General features: G+C 38.2%; 1 protein-coding gene across 1 annotated transcript; it reads left to right on the top strand.

The window, feature by feature from the left end:
• The first annotated feature begins 4483 nt into the window (after positions 1 to 4483).
• Positions 4484 to 7338, top strand: LOC131329234 (CBS domain-containing protein CBSX5). The gene is made up of 2 exons (XM_058362326.1): positions 4484 to 4993; positions 6124 to 7338. Exons 1-2 carry the CDS (start codon positions 4653 to 4655, stop codon positions 6953 to 6955), a joined length of 1173 nt encoding a protein of 390 aa, XP_058218309.1. The 5' UTR covers positions 4484 to 4652; the 3' UTR covers positions 6956 to 7338.
• Positions 7339 to 13478: the final 6140 nt, after the last annotated feature.

The following is a 13478-nucleotide window of genomic DNA, read 5'->3' as shown; positions in this document are numbered from 1 at the left end:
TGCCTAATTAAGTTTGCTTAATGTTAATCACCAGTACTACCTGATGCTTAATTATGCCATGGTTGTGATGCTGTTGTTTGAGTGCCCACTCGGACGAATTAAAAAGGTGAGCCCCACTTGGTTAAATTTTATGCATACGTGATGATCATTAACTATTGGGTATGGAACAATCAAGTCTTTCCCAACCATTGTGGTTTGAGTGTTTGACCTCTGGTACAGGTCTTTTGGGCCTTCTGTTGTGGTGCCACTCTTTAGTGACAAGACTTTTGGGTCTGCGTCAGTTGGGTAGTCTCCCACATCGAGAGTTTGGGTATTGTGTGTGTGTGTGTATTTAAAGGATCTATTATGCATCTCCATAATCAACAATTGCCTAAGTGAGTTGATATGTAAAATCATACTCTTGCCCACATTCAAAACTATTAGGTATGGAAGGGAAAATTATTCAGTAGTCCTAGACTACCACGTCAACTGTCCCATGTGGTGCTCCCCAACAATTACAGCTTGCCGCCTCAACTTAATGCAATGAGCTGTAAATGTTAGAGCATCTCCAATTTGACATCAAATCATTCATTTCCAACTCTTATGCCAAATTATATTTATTTAACATCAAGCTATCCCTCTCCAACTCTTAATGTCAATTCTTATGTCAATTATATTATTCAAACTGTCATTTTTTAAAATTTGGCATGGATGAAGGAGGTTGTCAAAGTTGGCATGAGAAGGTTTGCCTTCAAATCCACGTAGGAATTAGCATCAAAGAAGGTTGTTGGGTTGGATTGAATTTTAGTGTCAAATTTTACCGTTAACACGTCAACGTAGAATTTGACATCTCTCGTTGGAGATGCTCTTACTGTCAAATGGAACTAACGGAAACCTTCTCAAGTTAATTTTCCTTGGTGGAGGCCTGATGACGAAGTCTACGACGTGTCGACGGATAAAAAATCCCTCCTCGATCGGGTTAATTATGGCATAAGTCCGAACATTTTTGTTGAATGGATTTTCCCGTCGATCGGGAATCGCTGTGCTGATTCAATTCAACCCGCCTTTTTCCTTGGCAAAAGGCGTAGGGTACCACGCTGGCACCAATACCGTGGTACCTTCCACCAATCAGGTTATGACAAAACTCTTCCATGTCAGTTACTGTGGGTAAGTGCGCACGGTAGCAATTGACCCATGAAATGAAACGGCAGAATTTTAGGGCCCCAGAATTTAACTCCCGTCAAAATTTCTCTTTCCTCTCACGTGCATATCTTTCTCCAAGAAAATCTCTCTCTCTCTCTCTCTCTCTCTCTAACTTTTGAAAGAAGAAAGTCAAGAAACCAATCTTTTCTAGCTCTAACTTTTGAAAGAAGAGATAAAATTATACACGGAGGGGCCGTGTAAAGGGTTTGTGCGGCAAAGCTCTGAATAATTGACACCTCACCTATTCTTCCTCTTTCATTTTTTCTTTTGGCACCCTATGGACTAGAAACTTGATTATGAGAGTTTTAGAAACAAAAATTAATTATGACCCTTTAAAATAAAATGATCAGAAGAATAAGATCTTCACACTGGTTCAAACGGATTAAAAATTAGAGCAAGTGTTCAAATTTTAAATCCGTTTGAACCAGTATGAAAATCTTATTTTTATCATCATATTATTCTAAAGGGTCATAATTAATTTTTGTCTCCAAAACTCTCATAATTAAATATCTACTCTTTATTTGGGACCCTATAGAGTAGATATTTAATTATGAGAGCTCTAGAGAAAAAAGTAATTTTGAACCTCTAGAATAATATGATGATAAAAATAAGATCTTCATACTAGTTCAAACAGATTGAAAATTTGAGCACTTAATTTTTTGAAACTTTAAAAAATTAAGTGCTCCAATTTTCAATCCGTTTAAACCAATGTGAAGATCTTATTTTTCTGATCATTTTATTCTAAAGGGTCATAATTAATTTTTATGTCAAACTCTCATAATCAAATTTTTGGTCCATAGGGTGCCAAAAGAAAAAATGAAAGAGGAAGAATAGGTGAGGTGTCAATTATACAGAGCTTTGCCGCACAAACCCTTTACGCGGCCCCTCCGTGTATAATTTTATCTCTTGAAAGAATAGGCACAAACCTTGTAAAACAAAACTGGGTTCATCATTAATTGGCATCCGATTTCACTGTTTTTGGGCAAAAAAAGGGTTCCCCTCGTAGATCTTGAAACAGGAAGAGGAACAAATCTTAGGAGTAAAAAAAAACTAGGTTCATTGTTGATTGGGCACCCAATTTCATTGTTCTTGGGGAAAAATGGGTTTCTCTCCCTTCTATAGTATATTTCATTGTTCTTGAGAGAATACACTGATCAATGGTTTTTGAATTGGTCCAAGAAAATAAATTTCCGGATCTACTTCTTGAGCCGTCCACTAAATGAACCAAACTGATTTGGAGCAAATTGAGGGGATCCGGTCCCATAGTATTTCTAGATTCGTGTGAGAAGAGAGAGAAATAGACGGAAGTTTTGGTTCCGTTAGTCTTCAATTGTCATCATCTAACGCGGCCAAATCACTGACATCTTTCGAATCGGTAGTAACTAGTAAGAGGCCGTTCCACTTTCAAAAAAAAAAAAAAAACTTTAAGAAAAAAAAAATAATTTTAAAGTAAAAAATTATATGTTTATTCAAATAATTTTCCTATCAATTTAGATCTTATTTGATAGAACGGTACAAAAAGAATTTAAAAATTTTCATTTTCGTTATATTTGAGTTTAAAATTACCTTCTTTTTGAAAAATATGGTTTTGAAAGAAAGCGGAACGGGGCCTAATTGGGTAAAGGGTACTAGGTATTGGTGCCAGCGGGTACCCTATTGGCACCCAAAAATTTATCGTCGCACAGTTAATACTCATTGAACACCCGGGGGAAAGAGAGAAAAAAAAAAAAAAGCTCCTTGAACTGTGACTAGCAAGTTGAGTTTTGTTCGCCCTCCGATCTCCGCTTAAGAAGGTAAACATTACCTTCCTTTTTATTTATTGGAATGGAGTGGATCTCACTACAAAGTACGTGGATCCTACCATAAAGTGATGTCATGCTGACCTAAAAGTATATTACACGGGTAGAACTTACACTATTTCAACCAATAAAAATGAGAGTAATGTTTACCCTGTGAATAACAAAATTGCACTCTTATATTTCTTCTTTAACGATTCCAATTATATTTGCCTAATAGAATCAAGAATTAGCAGGCCCCACCATCCTTTGGTACTTTGACTGTACCTTATACTTCCAAAGAAAACCACAAGAGGAGTTCTTGTTTTTGTTTTTGAATTGAAATGAAGATAAGATAACGCAAGGACCACGAGAGTTAAACATTGGTTTGGTTTTATTCATCGAAATTTTGCCTTTTGCATAGCCCAGAAGTAGATTATTTAAGAAAACAAATAGATTTGATAGGTCAGAATAGATGATCAGAAATTTTGATGGTTTATATTATTCTAAGAAAATTAATTCAACATGATACATATTGATTTATACACCGAGATCTATAAAATAAGACTCAGGATATATTCTATCGTTATATTTCAATACCCTTCCACATCACACATTCTGATAGGTCCACTAATATGATTATGTACCCCATAAAACGTATATCTCGAAATTGATGGGCTGAGGGTTGCTCAAGATGAGAGATTATTCAATGTCGTCGAGCAATTTTTTGGACCTCGCACCAATGTAGGGTACCCCATGAGCATTGGAGCATTCTATAAATTTTTTCCAAGACAACTAAATACCAATCCCTCTGCACTAAAATGATAGTCTCTTACGAAAAGACGAGTAATTTTTTGAGTTTGTTCGCGCCAAATTAAAGAGAGAATTGATATTCGCGCTCTTTTTTTTTTATGCATGCACTCCATTTTTAAACGTGAAGTTACTAATAACTTCATGAACAAAATGGGGCGCTTGCTTCAAAAAAAAGAGCGCAAATATCAATTTCCATTAAAAATCTCGATTAGTTATTTAATTTATTGCAAAAGAATTCAAAAAATTATGAACTAAAATACTTTATTTATTTTTATCTGAAATTGCACGGAGAGACTATGAAAGTGGGACTAGAGAGTAGTAATTATTCAGCATGCATTAGGAGTAATATTCCATGCCTCCGGAGTCAGTGCCCCAAAATTTTCTCTTCTACACATTTGTTTGAGATCGTGCATACTTTGCAGTGAAATTTACACAAGAGCAATGGTAGGGTAACTATGTTTCAATACTCCATTTTGAGTTCACATATTAGCGGTGAAAAAAGAATTTGGAACAACACGGCGGTGCCCATGGGTTCGATCTCTTCCATCCCAAAAATTCTTGTACAACTGTGTCAGACAGTTTTTTGGCCATTGAACAAATAATTCAACTGCCAAACATGCTTCAGCAGTAGCACAGAGGCACATATAAATTTTCGGCACAGGGATCTGCCCATGGTCATAAATAGGAGTATAATTTTTCGTGTATTAGCTGTAACAGCTGGCTATAAATACATGCATTAATATCTCTCTCTCTCCAACACAACCCCCACTCTGTCCCCTTCCAACTCACTCCTCCAAACTCTCTCTCCCTCTCTCTCTCTCTCTCTCTCTGCAAAACTTTCTTAGGCCTTCCTCTGTTCCCAAAAAGGGACTCCCTCTTTGTATGGCAGTTCGCTTGCTTGCGTACGAGGTATCCGACCTCTGTCTCGGCAAGCCGCCGCTGAGGTCCCTCCCCGTCTCCGCCACCCTCGCCGACGCCGTCTCTGCCATCAGATACTCCGAGGACGGCTGCGTCAGCGTATGGAACTGTGACCACTCCTCGCCAGACAAAAACGACGCCGTCGACGACTGCCGATGCGTCGGGAAGATTTCTATGGTTGACGTCATTTGCCATCTCTGTAGAGAAGAGAATTTGTTGGCTCCGTCGTCGGCTCTCAAGTCCCCTGTTTCTGTACTGGTTTCGAAAGTCCCGGGTCGGGTCAGGCATTTGGAACCCTCTTCGAGGTAGTATTAAGGATAAACTCTCTCTCTCTCTCTCTCTCTCTCTCTGAGTCAGACTTTTTTGTTTGTTTCCATGCTTTGTGTTGGATTGCTCATAAATTTGTTTGTCTGTTCATAGTGGTTATCTTCTTCTGATTTATATTTTTCAGAGTTTGATTTAAGCATGAATTGTGCAATCATAAGATGGTGGAAAATTATTTAGGAACTCTGTTGAATTCAACAATTTTTGAAAACAAACAGTCTAGTAACACAGCTCCGGACCAGAGTTTTGAATCTCGTACAGTACCAGCTGGTGCATACCTCTTTTTACCAAATCCGGCATTCTATTTCGGCTTAAAAACCTGTTGGTCCCAAAATTCGGTTCGTACAGGCCGATACGGGTCCATACCAGCTAGTAACGAACCATTTTTAGTTTAATTTTTCTTTGGTAAAATGAATGTTTTATGCTAATTTTTCTTATGCATAGAAATAATACTGATAGTGATAAATCTAAAATGTTACTCGGTGGTCGGTATCCCACTTATACTAACATACCCGTAGAAAAACCACTACTTTAACCGGCACGGTATTAAAAATGGACTTTGGCTTGGTGTTGTGCTGTGCACTTCCGAGCCGTTGGATCGTGCATCCGACGGCTCGGAGGTGTGCAGCACAGTGCTGCGCACACCACTGCACAACACCATCCCCATTCAATTAAAAACACTGCTCCAGTCAATGAGAGTCGTTCGATGTATTAGGGCCCGACTATGAGCACATGTGTAGGTCTTTGGATACAATTGTGTCTGGAGCTATACTATGAAGTTTTGTTCGTAGTATTGCTAGACGACATATATGTTCTGAAATAAATGTGTCAACACTCGTTTTAATGGGGGTAGATTTTATGTGCATTGTGGTGGGTTTACGTGTATCCAACGATTCTGGCCAATATATGTCCTCATATATATATGTCCTCATATATATATGTCCGTACATCTCTCTCCGTATCAGTGTTCAATCAAACTAAGAGTTTTTTTTTTTTTTTTTGTTCTGCCCTGCGTTCTTGCAATTTTATGTCTTAGATCCAGTGTTTGGGTTCAGCATACTGAATTATTTTTCAAATAGAGTTAACGTCCGTGATTTTTTTTCCTTTGCAGTTTATTGGAAGCCATTGATCTAATCCTCCAAGGAGCCCAAAATCTCGTGGTGCCAATAAAGATAAACCCTAGAAGAAAGCTACAAAAATCATCACCTAATCCCACTGCTCATAACGGCCGTGAATTCTGTTGGCTAACCCAAGAAGACGTGATCCGATTCCTCCTCAGTTCAATCGGCGTCTTCACCCCACTCCCAGCCCTGTCTATTGACACACTCGGCGCAATCAGCACCGAATTCTTGTCAATTCGGTACCACTCGCCCGCCGCCTCAGCAGTCGGAGCCATTTCAAGCTCCCTAGCTGAACAGACATCGGTGGCTGTCGTCGATGACGAGGGTATTTTGATTGGGGAGATATCTCCCTTCACCCTCGTCTGTTGCGACGAAATGGTCGCGGCCGCAATCACGACCCTCTCAGCTGGGGACCTAATGGCTTACATAGACTGCGGTGGTCCCCCTGAGGAACTAGTGAGGGTCGTGAAGGCGAGGTTGGAGGACAGGAAATTGGAAGGAATGTTAGAGGAATTCACCATTTCCTCCAATGTTTCCTCCAGTTTGTCCTCGTTCTCGTCCTCGTCCGACGAGGAATCGTCGTCATCCTTGCCGAGATCAGGGCGGTACAGTAGGTCAAGTAGCTATTCGGCGAGGATGGTGAGGAGGGCAGAGGCGATCGTGTGCCACCCATGGAGTTCGCTAGCGGCAGTGATGATTCAGGCAATCTCGCACCGGGTCAATTATGTTTGGGTTGTCGATGAGGATTGTAGCTTGGCCGGAATTGTAACATTTTCCAACATGTTGGAAATCTTGTACCAACATTTACAATCAATGGCCTGAGAGGATATTAGGAGCCTGGAAGGGAATTTCCTCATCTGTTCAATGAGAGTGTGGGAAGTAAGAAGGGACAACGCGGATACACGCCCTTTTTGGGTGCATATGAGCCGGAAACGTCTTTTACGATTTTTGGATGTGTGTCGTGTGAACAACTCACTCCTTTTTTGGTGTAGTGGTATTATTTTGTGTATTTCTTGTACGATGGATGTGTGTCGTGAACAACTCACTCCTTTTTTTTTTTTGCGTAGTGGTATTATTTTGTGTATTGGTACTATTTTTTTTTATTTCGTGGATTCTGGGATCGTGGCTTTGTTGATTTGGGTCTTTGCTGTCATGATTTGTTTGTTTAATTCTAAACTTGTCTCTGTCTATTTTCCTTCCTTAAATACTCCATAAAAAAGGTCTGCTTACTCATCGGCTGGGTTTGGTCTTTTATTTCACTTTTTTGTTTATTTAACTCCAGGTAATTGCTGGCATTTTGTCGGTCTTTGATTCATTTCTGCTTTTTAAATATTGCACTTAAATACGTACGTGGACAAACGGAAGGGCTGTGCTAGGGATAAAAAAAATGAACAAAAAAAGACCCTTAAAATGTGCATGAACGGCTCAGATTCACTGAGATTCACTGTGAGTGAATCTGAGCCGTTCATGCGCACTTTAAGAATTTTTTTTTTTGTCAATTTTTTTTTTACTTTACATTTTTCCAACCGGAATGAGCCCACCTTTCCCAGTTGTCGTCCATTTTTCTTGGGGTAAACGACCTTTCCCAATTCTCTGGGTTGTCAAAGGAGATTAGGAAATTTTGTAATGCAATCCTATGTAAGATACCCTGTAGATTGCATACGGACCATCGATTTTGACAATAAATGGTTGATATATGATTTTTGATCTGGATCGTTAATTGATGAGATCGATGATTATTTGTCGCTTTACATGCGCACTACACAATGGTGCACTATTGGGAGAAATTTTCTAGTGCAAATTGGGTATAATCCACGTGGTACCCAGTAGCCCATTCGAGCCGTCCAAATGTAATTTGGACGGCCTAAATCCGAGCATAGGGAGAGGAAAGATAGTGCTCAGGTGAGTAGGAGAGAGTTTCTCCAATCCTGGAATATAGTTTCTCCAGAGAGATCAAGGTATCAAATCTTGCGAAGATTAAAAAAAAAGTATCAAATCCTGCTGAAGCAATAAAAATACTCCTTCCGTCCTCATTTTTTAATAATTTTTTGAGATTTGAATTAAGAAATTAATTTTGGCACTTCACTTTTAGTCAATGGCACTCCACTTTATGTCTTGATCATGTTAGATTACAAAACATAAAGTGAAATGTCAAAATCACACCATTTCAACTATATAAGAGAACATAATCATTGCATGTCGAATCACCACATTTTTCCATTCTACCCTTCAATCATCGCTTTTTAAATTTTATTTTAAGTACTATTGATTCAAAAGTAGAAGGGTAAAGTAGGTTTTCATTAATTATAAACCTTTTGGTTTGGAAGTGGGATAATATTTTTAGAACATCAAAAAGTGCTAACTGGGACTACAAAATAGGGATAGATGGAGTATATATTAGTACTACATGTTTTATATAGTACTTTTTTAAGTTAAAATTTTCACCCCTAACTTATTTTTTATACTAGATCAATACATACTTATTAGATTCTTATGTACTAGCTTGGTTTGATTTTGGTTACGAATCCAATGTGATTGTTATACTAGTCTTCTTTTATTGGCTTTGACATCAAAAAGAAAATGTCAGAAGCCCAGGGATCGGATAAGGTCTCTTTATTAATCATATCCTTTCCATATCAACCGAGTAAAAAAGTTGCTAAGTTGGATTAATTACTCCATAGAAAGCTATATATAATCTTTCAATATCAACCAACTAAACAAAAGGGTTGGGTAAAGGGCAACTTAATTGTCGTTTTGGTTGCAAATGTTGTACCACTCCTAATTAAAGATTAACCAATTGGTTTACATCTAAGTGTAAGCTGTAACTTTCTACTATTAAGAAAGTGATAAAAGACTCTCAGACAACAACAACAACAATTGCAAACTGGCCTATATTTATCCAATATTAACCAATTGGGTTTCATCGCTTTATCGTAACCTGTAATTTTTTTCCTAACTAAAAAATAAAAAGAAGGATTAATTTTCGATCTCATTATGCACGCAAATAGTACGCTGTTAAAATGGACATGATCTGAGCTTCTCCTCTCTTTTTTATTCTACGGTCAGGGACTCAGGGGTATCCAGGTCAGCTTACATGTATCTCGATTAATAATTCTCTCGCCGTTCCAGTCAAAGACAGACCATCCACACCAGAGTTTGGAAATTTACATTGCAACATGACCTCAAAAATAAAACCCTAATCAATTTTGCGGAGAGCAAACTCACCAACCTATCAGACAAGCCCTTAGGGCTCATGATCTGAGCTTTTTTCACCTTAATTATACTATGATACTAATGTATTTACCTTTTTGAACTCGATAAAATATATAGGAGTAATTATAGAATAGTCCAGGAGTATCGCCACATGGTACTCCGGACCACTTTACAACCACACGGTCTAACTTGTGGGGTCTATATACTTAACAGTAGACTCCAGAGAAATGTATGGTTGTAAAGTGGTCCGGGTGGCGGTACTCCCGGACCATGTATAATTTTACTTGTATATAGACACCCCCATAATTTACGTGTGTTATGGGCCAGAGCACATGAGTAGGAACCAAGTTTTAATGTTGAGTTTAAGAGTGCATGGCTCTGCCCGGTACTAGAGTGGAAAGAATGGGTCTGATTTTTTCAATGAACGATATACCCGCTTAGAGGAATCTAGATGATGATCGACTGATTCGACTCGGGACAGGGTAGTTCGGCCCACCATGGGCACCCGGTTCGAGCAGCTGTTGCATCCTCCAATCCCATCTCAGGAAAAATGAAAAACTTATTGGGCACTCCACCCTTCTTCAATACCGCGCTTTCATTCGGTTCAAGGATGAAGTTCTACAAAAAAATGTTTAGCGGAGAAGGGCGTTCAATCACCGAGTCACGATATCCCGAGATCACGGAATAATGGCACCATGAATGAAGGAGGGTACTTGGTTAATACTGTCACGGACACACATACTACTATTAATATGCTCTGTTTTGGATAGAATTTCACATTTTCTGGCAAGTCAAAAAGCTTTCTGCCATCATTTCAGGACATGGACAAGGGCCTGGAACGTGTGGACAAGGATTATTTTACTACTACTTTTTTAAGGTATTAAAAAAAAAAAAGATGAGGCATATGGGAAGGATTATGAAGACTATTTGTACTGGTAAATCTTTTTTATTCTCGATCTCTTTGCTAAAGTAGGTAAATCTTTTAAAATTATATACATAATAACGAACTATGCAGTCATTCATCTATCTCTTCGCTAAGGTAGTTCAACTAAATAGACAATTAATTAATTAACTGAACATAAAAAATGACGGAATATGCATTCATCAAAACAAATGCAACTTGAAAAGAATCAGTAAAAAAATAGAAATTTGGTACCTAAGAAATACTACAGCAATTATAATTTTTTTTATTCTCTCCATCTCTCATGATTTTTAAATTTCAGCATTGATAGTTGTGGGGTATAGTGGGTTGCTCGGTGGTCAAATGTGATTTTTTTTTGATAAGCCAAGTGTTTGGGCCAGTTTATGTGAACCTCAATTAATCATGCGACTCAATTTCACCATCCACTTGCAAAAAGCTTAATTAAATTCGAAAGAAAGTGTTCAAATCTAAGTTGATTTGTGGCTCTCTCATATTGAAGAGTGTTCAAACTCTGTTTGGTTGGGTGTTCGAAGTAGGGATGGAATGAAAATACATGCTACTCAATGTACCCTAGAAAATTTCTAGGATGTTCAATCGAATACCCAAGCTTCAACGTGGAGCCGCTCTCTGATATGTCATGTGTAAGATAAAAATACCCATACCAGTATGCACAACGAAAATAGGATCAAACTATCCTTTAGTCATTGTTGTTCATGTTTGAACACCAAACACGTACACACTAACTAGATTTAGATGTCTTCCAACCTATGCATGGCTTGAGTGCCTTGATAGATGGATATCATAGGCATTATATAATGCTAGGCTAGAGATCCTTAATCTTCTTAAGAAACCTGTTATAATTTCCCTCCATCAAAGAAATTAATTAATTAAACTAGTTAAACTAATATAATGGTGAAAGTGGGAAAGTCAAAAGCTTCTTTAAACCACTACTATATCTATATAATGGAAGTGGGCACTTCCATTAATCACAAAGTAACTGAGTGGGCCCTAAAATATTTTTTACATCGTGGGGGTTTCGGTTTATTAGACCGAACTCTGAGTTGTAAAAAAAATGATAATGTGCATTATCTTATAAGTTTTTCACACGTTTTAATACACTTTTATCTATCTCTCTGCACTCATTACACTTAAAAATCTTTTCCTAGTCTTTGTCGAGGTAATTTTAGTACTAATTAAGGTTAGATATGTTGGAGGAAGATCACGACCGTCTGTCCAAATTTAATTGGTTTTCCAGCTCTGCCTCTCGTGTCTAAGGTGGTGAAGGCATCATCAGAGGCCGGCCTGTTCTGTAATTTTCGTCATTTGTAACATCACATGGCAAGAGATTCAGCACAAATATCTAATTTGGATTAGACATTTATGGCCATATTGACACTCTGTTTTTCCTATTCTTTGCCCAGGTAATTTTACTAATTAAGGTTAAACATGTTGGAGGAAGATCATGAACGTCTTTGTCCAAATTTAATTGGTTTTCCAGCTCTCCCTCTCGTGTCTAAGGTGGTGAAGGCATCATCAGAGGCCGGTCTGTTCTGTAATTTTCGTCATTTGTACCATCACATGACAAGATTTCAGCACAAATATCTAATTAGGATTAGACATTTGTGGCCATATTAATGGACAACTAAATGTCCGGGCCAGCTTGCGGGCACCTTAACTAATTCCGGAACTCTGAAGCTAATTACTAGATCCAAACCCTCGAGTGTAGGACTGACTCTGAGATTTTGGGGGCCTAAGACGGACGTAGACAATGAGGCTCTTAATAAAATTTATGACAATAAAATAACAAGTAGTTAAATAATTTTTTCAAAGCCAAATCCATGTATTCGACACGGAAAAAACCCATACAAATACTAATTTCTGATCCTGTTTTCTCTTCTTTGATCTCTAATTCATCTTCTTCCATTTTATTGTGTGTTCAGAAGATTAGAGCTGTTAAGGGTAGAATATGCATAAAACTTATATAGGAATCCACCACATGGGATCATTTTTCAAGGGGCTCTACATGAAGACAGCCGCATGTGATCTACATTTTCTTTTTCCTTTTTTGTTTCCTTTGATTGAGCAAGTCAAGTTGGGCTCAACCATTGGGCCTGTGTCTCTTAAGTGTAAAATAGGTGGTTTGGGTATTAAAATGGGCCTCTAGTGTTGCTATACCCAAAAAAATTGGATATATATAATGGGTACCCAAAATAATAGGAGGCCCTAGTTTTTACACATTCTTGGGGGCTTAAGGCATCGGCCTCTTGGGCCTTTGCCCAGAGCCCCAGAGCCAGCCCTGCTCGAGTGGCTCCAAGATTTAGAATATTTGGCCTCCATGAGATTCAAACATGCAACTATAAGTGGAGGACAAACACTTGCTACTTTTCTCGTTCCCACTTGGGCAAACCCCTCGAGACTTGGTTTTACAGAAGAAATATTGGGCAAGGCTCACCGTGCGGCTGTTGTACTGCTTCGATGATATTTTCATCATTGTATCCAGGGCGATAGTGGTTCAATGATTTCGTAAGTACCGTAGATGGGACGAAATTTGTGATAGGGTGGTCTCAAATACTAATAATCTTGATCATTTTTCATGCAAACCAGATATCAAAACAAATGCGAAGTATGTTGGCACCAAGGAGTGACAAAGTCACATTATTTGCAACAAATTAGAGCAATCAAACAACCCAGCTGCCTCTGCTGCACTAGCAGTAGTCTAGTATCAGCCTGCGCTCTGGCAATTTCTTAAAGCCACAGTGTGATTTTATTTTAATCAAGGTATGGTTAATACTGTACACAGCAATCATTTAAGTGCCACCATAGAAAGAGAGTTCTTTTCTTAATCTTTTGAGTAAAAAATATGTAAAAATTGAGTGATAGATACCTACCCATTATTGTAAACCCAGAGAGAGTAATTCCTCCGACAATTTTTGTATACAAAAACTGCTAATGTCACATCATTTCTGGAGAGAACTCCTGATAAAATTTCAATTTTTTTTTTTTTTTTCCTTTTAAACAAGCAAAGGGACATAACAAGAGGAAGACTCCAAGAAGTGAAGTAAGAAAATAATTTTCCTTTGTTTATCTGGAGATGGATATGGCAAATTTGGTAATGAGTGGAACAACACGCAACTAAGTTTCGAAGGAGATTGAATCCCCAGCTATCATACGAAACACAACTAAAAATTAAATCAGCTTCACTCCGAAGTT

This window comes from Rhododendron vialii, chromosome 6a (assembly GCF_030253575.1).
Source record: "Rhododendron vialii isolate Sample 1 chromosome 6a, ASM3025357v1".
NCBI lineage: Eukaryota > Viridiplantae > Streptophyta > Magnoliopsida > Ericales > Ericaceae > Rhododendron > Rhododendron vialii.
This window is presented reverse-complemented; position numbering and strand designations above follow the sequence as displayed.